Source organism: Amborella trichopoda, chromosome 3 (assembly GCF_054954075.1).
Source record: "Amborella trichopoda isolate Santa Cruz 75 chromosome 3, AtrichopodaSantaCruz75HAP2 v2.0, whole genome shotgun sequence".
Taxonomy (NCBI): Eukaryota; Viridiplantae; Streptophyta; class Magnoliopsida; order Amborellales; family Amborellaceae; genus Amborella; species Amborella trichopoda.
In genome coordinates this window covers 58,823,062-58,834,620 of record NC_142338.1, presented here as the reverse complement: position 1 = coordinate 58,834,620, position 11,559 = coordinate 58,823,062, and the positions used below count along the sequence as shown (strand labels likewise).

Sequence of the window (11,559 nt, the reverse complement as noted above, 5' to 3'; positions counted from 1 at the left end):
TCTCTCTCTGCCACTTAACAGAAGAAAAAAATGAGAATGCTGCAGATTGACTCCACATGCATCATGCTCTCCTTTCTGTGTTTGTTTTGAGTTCAGCATTTTGTTCATCCTCAAAAACTCCAAGAAACCTATCCAACCCACTTATCTAGCCTACATCTTGTAAGCCAACCACAACTGCAATGCTCATAAAATTCCCATCAGGAGACTCAGCCATGAACATGTTATAAAGTCAAAAAGAATTTCCTCGAATTTGAAGAGAATAAAAAGTAAGAACTCACAGTAAATGAATATATGAGGAAATATTAAATGAAGAAGAGCACCAAATAGCACAATGGATTTGAAGACAGCAATACAATTCTTTCTTTTTCATAATTCAGTTCTAGAGTTTATCGACCTGAAAGAAAAATCTGAATCAAATTGGAACTTAGACGCAGCTGATGCATTGAATGGCTTCGATTCAACATTTCACGAAGATCCAAAGGACAGAAGGAATTATTTGTCCTGGTGCCAAGCAATGCTATCCATCAGAATAAGTGAATGTAAAATGCTCTCTCTCACACACACACACACATGCAACAAATGTTCTTATAAATTTGTTAACCCACATCAAGCATCTTACGATACCAAGTGTTGTGAAATGTTAAGTTGATCATAAAAAGACAGCACCACATTGATCAAGACATTAGATCAACATAAATGAATTGGTGGTACATCTCTCTCTCTCTCTCTCTCTCTCTCTCTCTCTCTCACACACACACACACACACACGTTTGTAGAACCTACATGGAAGGAGAGCTAAATACAAATCGCCGGTACATCTCTCTCTCTCTCTCTCTCTCTCTCTCTCTCTCTCTCTCTCTCTCTCTCTCTCTCTCTCTCGTACGTTTGTCGACCTTACATGGAAGAAGAGCTAAATACAAATCGCCTTCTTAACATGTACTATCACATTGCATTCCACATTCCGCGAAGAACTGGGATATTTACCTCGATTCTAAACAGAATAGTAGTGTCGAAAACCTGCTGACCTGCACCCACTTGAAGCCCACGTACATAGCCAGCACAAGGCGCCCTGACTACATGCTGGGGAGCAAAAAAAAAAAAATCTATCCTATCAAAACCAGTGGCATACCAAAACATGAAGAGAACTAAAAAATAAGCTTAGCATGAGAGAACATGTGCGTGTGTGTGTGCGTGTGTGTGAGAGAGAAAGAGCATGTTCATGCCTCCATCTTCATGGCCTCCATGACTAGAACAGGTTGGCCTTGCTCAGAACTAAAAAGTAAGCTTAGCATGAGAGAACATGTGCGTGTGTGTGTGTGTGCGTGTGTGTGAGAGAGAAAGAGAGCATGTTCATGCCTCCATCTTCATGGCCTCCATGACTAGAACAGGTTGGCCGTGCTCAACCCTTGAACCATCACTCACAAGAACTTTAACAACTAAACCAGCCATCGGTGCTACAACAGTCCCTTGAGGAACTGTGTGTGACTTGTCAAAACTTTGTTTATGTTGAGATCCTTCTTCAATAGACTGAACAGATCGCACGGACTGCATAAAATGGTGGTGTTGCTGGTTATGCCAGATATGCATGTGCTTGGAACCATCCTGGTCAGAATGAAAATAAAAACAATGTCACATGTGGTCCTGAAATAAAAGGAACAGAATTTATGAATTACACACATTTGAAAAAATAAGCAGCGTTTATATTTGCTAGTAGAACAAGAAAAATATAAAGTCGGCTGCATCATATATTATTCAACTGGAGCATTTGGATACAACTTTCAGCTAAAGAACACAATCAGTCAAAGATCTCCATATGAAACTCACAAATTCATGAACACGAGAGAGAAAGAGAGAGAGAGAGAGAGAGAGAGAGAGAGGAGCTTTCAAATATCAACAATGTATATAGTATGCATGCTCTTTCAATCTATCCCATCCATCTAGATAACGAAAGCATAGACCCAAAATGTAATTAAGATTCAAAAGTTGAGCATTTGGAAGACACTTCAATCCAGGATAAAAACAAGCAAGTCTTCATTCTACAGTTCAAAAACCCCCCAATCACTGCTCTGATACCGACAAACAATTTATGGCTCCTAACAGAATGACTTTTAATTACTTCAGAGCTCAGACGACTAGTTTGCAAACCCCTCAGTCACTACTCTGATGCCGAGTAACAATTTATGGTTTCCAATAGAATGACTTCACATTACTTCAGACCACTAGGTCATTGACTTAAAACTTATAAAAAACCAAAAGAACCGAAAATACCCTCAAGATACAAATAAGAATATAGAAAAGCTGCTATATCGAGCACCATCCATGCTTTTCATAAATAAACAATCAATACATTTATGAGATGTGAAAAACAACATATTACATGGTGTCTTAAGGAAGCAATGTACATGTGTCATCCTTTAGGATTCCAAGATGTCAAGACTCTTAACCATGATTGGACGACAGAAAAGTACCATATATGGACTGAAATTGGCAACCAATATTTGTTGATCAAAGGCTTGCTTTTCTATAAGACATTACCCTGTTTTGACACGCTAATTGTCATATCAAAGAATGGCCGCACTTACCTTTATGGGCAATCCTGAAAAACTGTTTTTCTTTCTTTTTTTTTCTTTTTTGTTTCCCCCTTGCATATAGTGGAAAAAAAACAGGTTTTTTATTCTTTCTATTCTAGGGCATTGCCATGGAATTTCGAAGATAAGTGAGATAGCAAAGAATAGGCTTCCCCGTGAATAGTGGCAAACCAAGCTCGGAATATTTGTCACTCTTAGACAGGAGGAAAAGAAAGTACTATTTTTAAAATTGTATGCATCCAAAGGGGGTCTTAGTGAAGGATGAATACAATTTAAAATGGACTATGCCATCTTTCAAAAGGAATAATCCAAAATCACTTAGGGAAGCCCACAATATATGATGAGCCCATTTTTCCAGGATCAACCTTCATAGCTAGAGGAACTTCTGGCTTCTATTGATAACACCGCTGGTGTATCCTCGCATGTACCAGTTCTATGAAGAAGCCAAAAGCAAAAGAATAAATACATGAAGCCCATATGAAAGGCTTCCTTGAAATTTAAATTAACTGTACTTTGTGACAGAAAAGAATTTCACCTTGGAATACAATGCCAAACTAACACTGGTGCTCAACCCGTCAAGACTAACTCTGAAGTCGAGATGTCCTAAATGCAAGACGCTTACTTTCACTCCAGGTGATTTATTATCACTATCTTCAGTCTGCACACAGAGCAAACAATAGAATTAGCCAAGGAAATATGAGTTCTTTCTTTTATTAGCTGAAATATAGCAGAAATTTACAAAAGAAACAAAATCAACTACACAAAAAGGACCACAGCCAAAATCAGCAAAGATCACATGGAAGACACCAGTAGTCGACAAAAACAAATAAAACAGTTAGTCAATAATAACAGAGAAAGGCTTCATATTAAAAAAGCTGCTCCTCTGCAATGAATGAAAATTTTATCATGAAACATAGAAATCTAAAACATAGATAACCAGACCACTTAACAATCTTTTTCCCAGTTCAACTAGCAACATTGCAAGAAAAGTTAATGACATTTTATGGCATCGAAATCCAATACCTTAACACAATAGTTGCCATCAGTCTCATAAGTAACAACAAGTTTCAAATGCTTTGGACCTAAATCAGTGATTTCACTCTGCCACTCAAGTTCCATTGCACGTCTTGGAGAGTGATTCACTCTAAAAGGTGGATAAGCATACCATAAATGAAGTAATTTGTCCTTACCTGTTAGAAAAACTATGATCATCATTAGTGCTGTGTACAGACATAGGCACAACCACACCTATTATGAAGGCGGAGCTCATACAATCAAAATTCTCAGGATATTCTAAAACAATGGTTACATGCCAAAAAACCTGCAATAAGAAACCATAAGAAAAATTGTAAAATAGAGCCACAATACCATCATAAGCTTCCTTTGATTTGATCTGTTCCATTTTGCAAATACAGGCAGCGACCAAGGTTGCCCCAAGTTTAGCAGCTTGGTAAGCCTCCTCCTCTACTAAAGCACTTGCATCAAGAAGTAGATCGCCCTTGAAATGCTCAATAAAATGTGTTTCTACTTGGCCCTTTTCAAAAGCCTCATGACTAGATAGTCTCTGTAGGAAGTTTATATTTGTTGGTACACCAGCTACCTGCAATATGAGATTTTACAACTGACTTATCATGATTACAACCACAACGCGATATATATATGATACACTTGAAAAAAACATGCAAACAGTGAGCTTACTACAAAATAAGTCTATAAATTCTTTATTCACCCAAAAAAAAAAAAAGTTTATGAATTCTTAAGACTAAAAATGCCAACATAACAGAATAACCTGGAAGTCTGAGAGGCAGTCCCTCAATTTGACTAGTGCTGCATTTCGAGTCTGCCCCCAAACTACAAGTTTGGCTATCATTGGATCATAGTGCACACTGACACTGTCTCCTACTTCGACACCAGTCTCAACTCGAACTACCAAAACATTCATTCAGATAAGAAACCAAATAATCTGTAAAGAAAATTGAATCAGGATATTTAAGAAGTCATGTTGGTTTGTGCATCTCACCCGTTGGCGAACAAGGGGAGGGATTGTAATGATGGAGGAATCCAGCAGCTGGAAGGAATCCTTTAGGAACATTCTCAGCATATATGCGTGCTTCAAAGGCATGACCTTTCATCACAACCAAGCTATAGATAAGCAATGGAAAAGTTCTCCCATTTCAATTTATCACTGCCCAGACATGGAACTTAAAAAGTAGATCAGAAAATACACAAGGCCAAAAACTATGAAGAGCATTAACCATGAATGAAAAGCCACCATTGGAAATACCAGTTTCGTGAAGTAATCTAAGACAAATTATAATAAAGTAGCCTCAAAGCAATCAAGAAAATTCCAAATACCAACTTATGAACCAGATCAAGGTAAAAACAAAGCAAATAAATAACCAACAAGTCAGACTGGATCAATAAACTAGAAGACAATGCCATTTGGAAAAAGAATCAAGATAGTTTTTGAGAATGTACAAGAATTACATGAACAAATTAGAAACCCTTATAGTGGGATCTTAAAAGGAAGTGACTGAAGAGTCAATCTGAGCAAGAATGAATCAACTTGCCATTTAAGGGCACCTCTGATTGAATCAAAGGCAGGGGTTCTCCATTCGCAACACGAATCTGCCACTCCACGAGATCTTGACCAACAATCATTTCAGTGACAGGATGTTCAACCTGTAGAATGTTACCACCAGATCTCTAAGCTTTGAGCAACCACTACTGACTAGATCTTTTGCAAAACATAACTCATAAAACTAAAGATAAGAGAAACTAGAGAATGTAGATCCTAAATGCTGCACCGGGGGGAAACCACTCATTTTGGTAGTGGTACAAGCACACACATTAGAAAAAAGCAATATCCTTCATAACAGAACATTAGCAACTTGAAAGAAAAAGAATTGCAAATGCAAGAATAGAAGCAATCATAACCTGTAGACGGGTGTTCATCTCCATGAAATAAAACTGATCGGTTAGTGTATCCACTATGAATTCCACAGTCCCGGCATTATAATAATTTACTGCCTTTTCAAAAGGACAATGTCAAACAGCAGCAATCAAATCAGAAAACCTCCCACTAGACAGAGAGAGCTAAATCATAGCAGAAATCCAAATAAGGCAATATTCTAATGAACTTTTTAAAAGGAAATCCTAAAAGCTAATCACTGATAAATAGTTATAACAAAGAAGCATATAAAGCACCGTAAAATGTGGTGTAAACAGAATATGCTGGCTCATAACAAACATTCATTTACATACACTGAAGGCATGGTTCAGTTAGCATAGGTGTGAAGCAGAGTTCACTCTTCTTTGCATCCATTGCGTAGGTTAATGGAGAAGAAGACGAATGAATGACCTTTTCAATTTTTTGATTGAAAATATTTGAAACCAAAATTATGGTTAACCAATTAAAGAAAAACAAATCATGTGTGATTAACCACTTAAAGCAGACGGCAAAAAATAATGTAATTGGAATGAACACCATATATGATAACCCTGGGATTTATTTGACAGCTACATAAAACATGGTAATCAAAGGAAAATCAGAAAAGACATTCAGATGCGCATCACCTTGGCTGCAGATACAGCAGCTTCACCCAATTCGGAACGAAATTTATCAGTAATATTTGGCTGCATTCAAGAAGTAGACATAATTATCATATAATGGCAAAAAAGCAAGCCACAATTAACAGTATGAAAATGTAAAAAACTAAGAATTACTGCAGGAGCCTCCTCGATTATCTTCTGGTGCCTTCGCTGAACACTGCAGTCCCTTTCATTCAAATGTATGACACTACCAAGTTTGTCTCCAAAGACCTGAAAATGCACTCAAAATATGCATATTAATCATAATGGTCCATATTCAATGGGTGGAAAGACAACCTTTCAAAATAGATCTTTAAGAGCACCAATGCAACAAAAGAGAAAAAAAAATCTTGTGTATAAAAGGGCCCCTCTCATACTGCACAAGACAGAAGAGGTTAAGCAATCAGAAGAACTATACCTGGACTTCTATATGCCGTGGTCGAGAAATGTATTTCTCCACTAGAACAGTGTTTACACCAAATGAAGCAGCTGCCTCACGTTGAGCTCCCAATAGAGACTCGATAAATTCATCTTCACTTTGAACTATTCGCATACCCTGTAGGTGACATTTGCATCAGAAAGCAAATTTGAGAAAGATTCCACCAAAAGAACTAGCTATAAAAGAGAGAAAAAAAGAATCCACAACAAAAGTATGCAGTCTGTCTTCTTCAGCTCAAATCCAGATGGCGTAGTAAAAGCTACCCAACATAAAAAAAGAGTGACTAACTTCCCATAACACTTCTCAGAAACATAAAACAGGTATAACAGGCCAATTTCAGAAACAAATCCATCCAGATTCCAAAAACGTGGATAGCAACACAATCAGACCAGTCAATAAGATCGCTTAAGGACCAATTCACCAACGGTTATCCAAGAAGTGTTAAGAAATTGGGTCGAAATGCCAACAAGCGAGACTTCTACAGTAAATTTTTGCTTTATAAGCAGACTGATTTAGATTTATTGGAAATTAAAATTAATATTTTGCAGGGGAAAGGATAACTGCCAAAAATTCTTAATGGGAATGTAACAGATCATAAATGCACACCTTTCCTCCCCCACCATGGGTGGGCTTTATCATGACAGGATATCCAATCTTATCAGCTTCTGCTTTTAGAAGATCAACTTCTTGTTGATCACCATGATAACCAGGCACAAGTGGTACCCCAGCTGCACCCATTATCCTCTTTGATGCACTAGAAGACATGTGACAGACCAACTGGGTAAACAAAGTGCACTAGGAAACATGAGAGCAAAATTAAAAAATAAAAAAGTTCGAGATATAAAACTGCCAATACAAAGAGCTAGTTCTGCATGCTTGTCAAGGCTATGAATGTTAACCTTTGGCGAAATACAAGAATTAGATAAGAAACAACTTGCATCAAAAGTAAAGTGAAACTTAGCAGATGAATTATTTGGCAGAAATAAAATAAAATAAACAGACATAAGCATGGGTAAAAATGGGTGGCAAAATGGGAGGAATGAAAATAGAAAGAAGGTAGAAGATGTACCTTTTATCACCCATGTCTCGAATTGCAGAAGCTGGTGGGCCAATGAATATTAGACCAGCATTTTCACAAAGTTCAGCAAACTCGGCACTTTCAGATAAAAATCCATAGCCAGGGTGAATAGCCTGCATCGCATTTGGAAACGAGGTCACCTTATATAAACACGTTTTATGGATTACATTTCAAACCTACCAACCCACCATTTTTGTAATACCCTAATGGCTGTCACACCACTAGGATAAACGATCTAAATGTGAAAACCATGCCAAGAGAACAAATTTATTAGGTTAGAACATGATAATATCTACCAAGTTATTTTTTAAAATAGATACTATTTACTAAGCTAACTGCAATTTTCAAGCCATCAGCAAAAACATACAAGGATTGTGTATTTAGTTAGTTGTGATCCGAATGAGGTTATGACTAAATACATGACCTACCGTTTGGCTCTGATTATAAAGCAAAAGCATGCAGGAAAGAATAAGTACTTATAAATATGCACGCCTGTCACAGCTACCACCCAACATAAAACCATTCTTTTGTGTTAATCTAATGACATCTGTCAGTGAAAGGCAATGAATTGACAATGAAGAGGACAGGAGAAAACATAGAGGTTTACACATTTCTATCCTACTTTAGTTGATAATTGTAACCTGTTTGTTTGATTCCACTGGCCTTGAAAGCCTTTTCACAATCAAATGCACCTGATATATTTCCAGCTTACTAACAAAGTAGTTCACATAAGAGTCCTTTGCACACATCAAAAGAAAATAAAATCCAAGTACCAATTATATCTATGTGCAGTCAACATAAAAACCTATTGTGTCCAATGAAATCAATCATGTTTGCAGAGCATAAACAGATTATGAATATTTCGGCAACTTGTCAAAGGAATGGGACATAAATTTTTCCATGTAATTTGATCCAAACAGCTTTCATAGCCAGAATCAAGGAAAAATGCTTCCAATAATCCATGATGATTCCAAAAACTCGTACAGAGACAAGCGATGATAGAACTTAGTAGCATTTTGAAGGACTCTGTAATATTGAGGACAGAAATTACACGACACCCAAAAAAAACTATAATAAAATATTCAGTTCAGGGATGGACTTCCATAGAATATCAATATAAAAAATCCCAACCAAAAACTTCTGCAGCAATTCGATATATAATAGATAAAACAATTTTTCTCAATTTAGTGCCACGATAGAGCAAATCCTAAAGTCGAAATATGATCGATTCAATGTTCAACGAGTGATTTTCCTTTCTTTCTTTGGAGAACAAAAGGACCACCGAATCAATTATAAACGAAAATAGCTAGATGAAGAAACCCTAACCTGAGCGCCAGTTTTAATGGCGGCCTGAATAATAGCTGAAGCATTCAGGTAACTCAATCGAGCAGCAGGAGGGCCAATATGCAGAGCTTCGTCTGCACTTTTTGCGTGGAGACTTCCTTTATCAGCGTCGCTAAAAATGGCCACAGTTCTCATGCCAAGCCTTTTAGCCGTTCTCATAACACGGCAAGCAATCTCTCCTCTATTTGCTATCAGTATCTTGTCTATGCTTCTCCTCTGAATCTCTGGTGTTGCAGATAAAAATAGCTTCTGGTTAAATGAGAAGAGATAATTCGAAGGCAACCAAATTTTAGGGTTTCTTCGAAGTAGCGGAGACGCCACTGAAGCCATTTCTGAGCCTTCTCTGCAAAATTGGGAAATGAATAATGCTTGTTTCTGCAAAATTGGGAAATGAAGGACATAATTGTTAATTATTTGTAATTCGCGCCTAGAATTTTGCTAATGCCACCCAACTGGGTGGAGAATTAGAAAATGGGTGCGAATAGTAATTCTCTGACGAGGCGAATAATGAATGGATAATCTTAACTTAAGTAATTTAAAGGCACAGCTTTACGATGTTTTAAAGGAATTTGACCTCTAATTAAGGCCCCCCTTTCCTAATATTTTTGGGAATTTATTAAAAATATTTTTAAAATTTTGAACTATTGAAAATAAATCCCAAACTTTTAAAACTCATCCATGTTTTTTTCTCTTTTTTTTGCTGAGTAGACAAATATAACGTTCATGTTAGTTTTAAAACCGTGATGGCATCACGGTGTATTAAAAATTGTGATGGTTATGGCGAGTTATAAGTCAAACGTTTGAAGCGTTGGGGCATGTGAAGAACAGTGATGATTTATTAAATTATCATGATTCTAATTTAACCGGCATAAGAACCCTTAATGACCATAGATTTTTAAGTGTCGTGATGCCTTTTTACGACCATCGTGGCTTTTTAAGTACCGTAATACTTCAAAACATTAAACTACTATCACAATAGTGAACCTAACGTGATGTCTTCATTGTTCTAAAACTACCATAAAAGCTATTTTGGTCCAAAAAAAAAAAAGTAAAAAGTGAAAAAAATTAGTATAATGAGGTTTTGAAAATTTTGGGTTATTTTTAATAATCCAAAAAATAGGGTCTATTTTGTACAATTTTCTTATATTTTTATTGGGTCGGTATTGCATCGACATGTGGATGCTTAAAAGTTGCACAAACGCCTTTTAGTGATTCAAATTGAAACATGCTCATCTAAGGGCCAATAATGAATCTTGTTTTTTATTTTTATTTCTTTATTTAAAAATATATTACTCTAAAGTTTTGGATAAGGCTCATTTTTACAAGCAAGATGAAATAAAATTAATAAAATTTATTTTGAATAAAATATATTGACCAAAATAAATTCAAAGATATTTTAGTGATTTGTTATTTACATTTCTTTTTAATCATTTTTATTTAGTTGTATTTATAAAAATGCATCGACGCACCAAAATTTAGATTAGTATTAATAAAAATAAGATACAATACTAATTTTCGGGAGTAGGAAATGGCCATTTATGAGATCTCAACCAACACGCTCACATCATGTGGACGGGGTACATTGCCCTAATGCCATAAAAAGGTCGTGCTAGTCCCGCCTATGTAGGGTCCCGAAAATGTTGAGCTGGGAATGGTCTTAACATTTGTCTTTTTATGCACAAAGTGGCCGCTCTTATGACTCGAACCCGTACTCTTGTGCCGGCTACCTGAGTCTTTTACCGTCACACCACGTGACAGCCCCTTGGCAATGGCCCTAGTGCCCAATGCTAAAAAAAGCTAGCACCTGGCCTTAGTGCCAAGTCAAGGTTGGACCACCTCCGGCCTAGGCTTGGACCTCTTCACCTTGGTCAGTGTTGGGTTGAGCTCAAGACAACCTTATGGGAGCTAAGGTTGAGCTAGGGCAAAGGCCATGTTGCCGACCCTAGATGCAAATGGGTTGTTTCAGGTCCTAACCTAACTTGATCCTAGTTTGGTATGGAGGTGTGTTATACTTTGATTGTTTAAGTTGGCGCTATATATGTATTGGATTGTATACTATGAGACCATTTATCTTTGTTACAAATTACGACCGGCCATTAGATGTCATATTAGATGGCTCCGGGTTTGTCACAATATTTGAGATTTTTTTTTTGAACTTTGAGTCCAGTCAATGACCTAATCAAATATTATGGATAAGAGTAATTGTGACTCCTTGCGCTAAAAGTAAATAGTCTATGTGTATAATTTTCTGATACACACACATGTATGTATATTTGGGGTTGTTCTAGGATATACCACTCTAATGGTAATCCTAGAATTTCCTAATCCAAAACTTTTTACTAAGAAGGAAAAGTTTATAGAAGGTTGAGGCTCTAAACAATCAAATTAAGGCACACCTCAAAAAAATCACTATAAAAAGTTGTTTCAATGACAAAAAAACCCTCAAATCCGACCATCTTGACCTTGAGATACATAGACCTAAAAAAAAAAGAACTTTAGGTCTTGAAAAGAGTGCATCT

At 36.6% G+C, this 11,559-nt stretch overlaps 1 protein-coding gene across 6 annotated transcripts; it reads right to left on the bottom strand.

The window, feature by feature from the left end:
* Positions 1–307: 307 nt before the first annotated feature.
* MCCA (methylcrotonyl-CoA carboxylase alpha chain) lies at positions 308–9,537 on the bottom strand. 6 transcript variants are annotated; one of them, XM_020664495.2, is made up of 16 exons: positions 9,023–9,537; positions 7,688–7,809; positions 7,225–7,372; positions 6,598–6,735; positions 6,315–6,410; positions 6,165–6,224; positions 5,526–5,618; positions 5,159–5,270; positions 4,609–4,713; positions 4,378–4,514; positions 3,957–4,188; positions 3,612–3,790; positions 3,124–3,246; positions 1,357–1,602; positions 985–1,080; positions 308–501 (listed from the first exon to the last, which is right to left on the bottom strand). In XM_020664495.2, exons 1-16 carry the CDS (start codon positions 9,368–9,370, stop codon positions 493–495), a joined length of 2,244 nt encoding a protein of 747 aa, XP_020520154.2. In that variant the 5' UTR covers positions 9,371–9,537; the 3' UTR covers positions 308–492. The 6 variants fall into 6 exon arrangements, 5 of the variants coding, with proteins under 5 accessions (XP_020520154.2, XP_006838997.3, XP_088717889.1 ...); XM_006838934.4 differs by having other exon boundaries at positions 3,612–3,778; XM_088861763.1 differs by having other exon boundaries at positions 3,612–3,778; positions 7,225–7,395; positions 9,023–9,518.
* Positions 9,538–11,559: the final 2,022 nt, after the last annotated feature.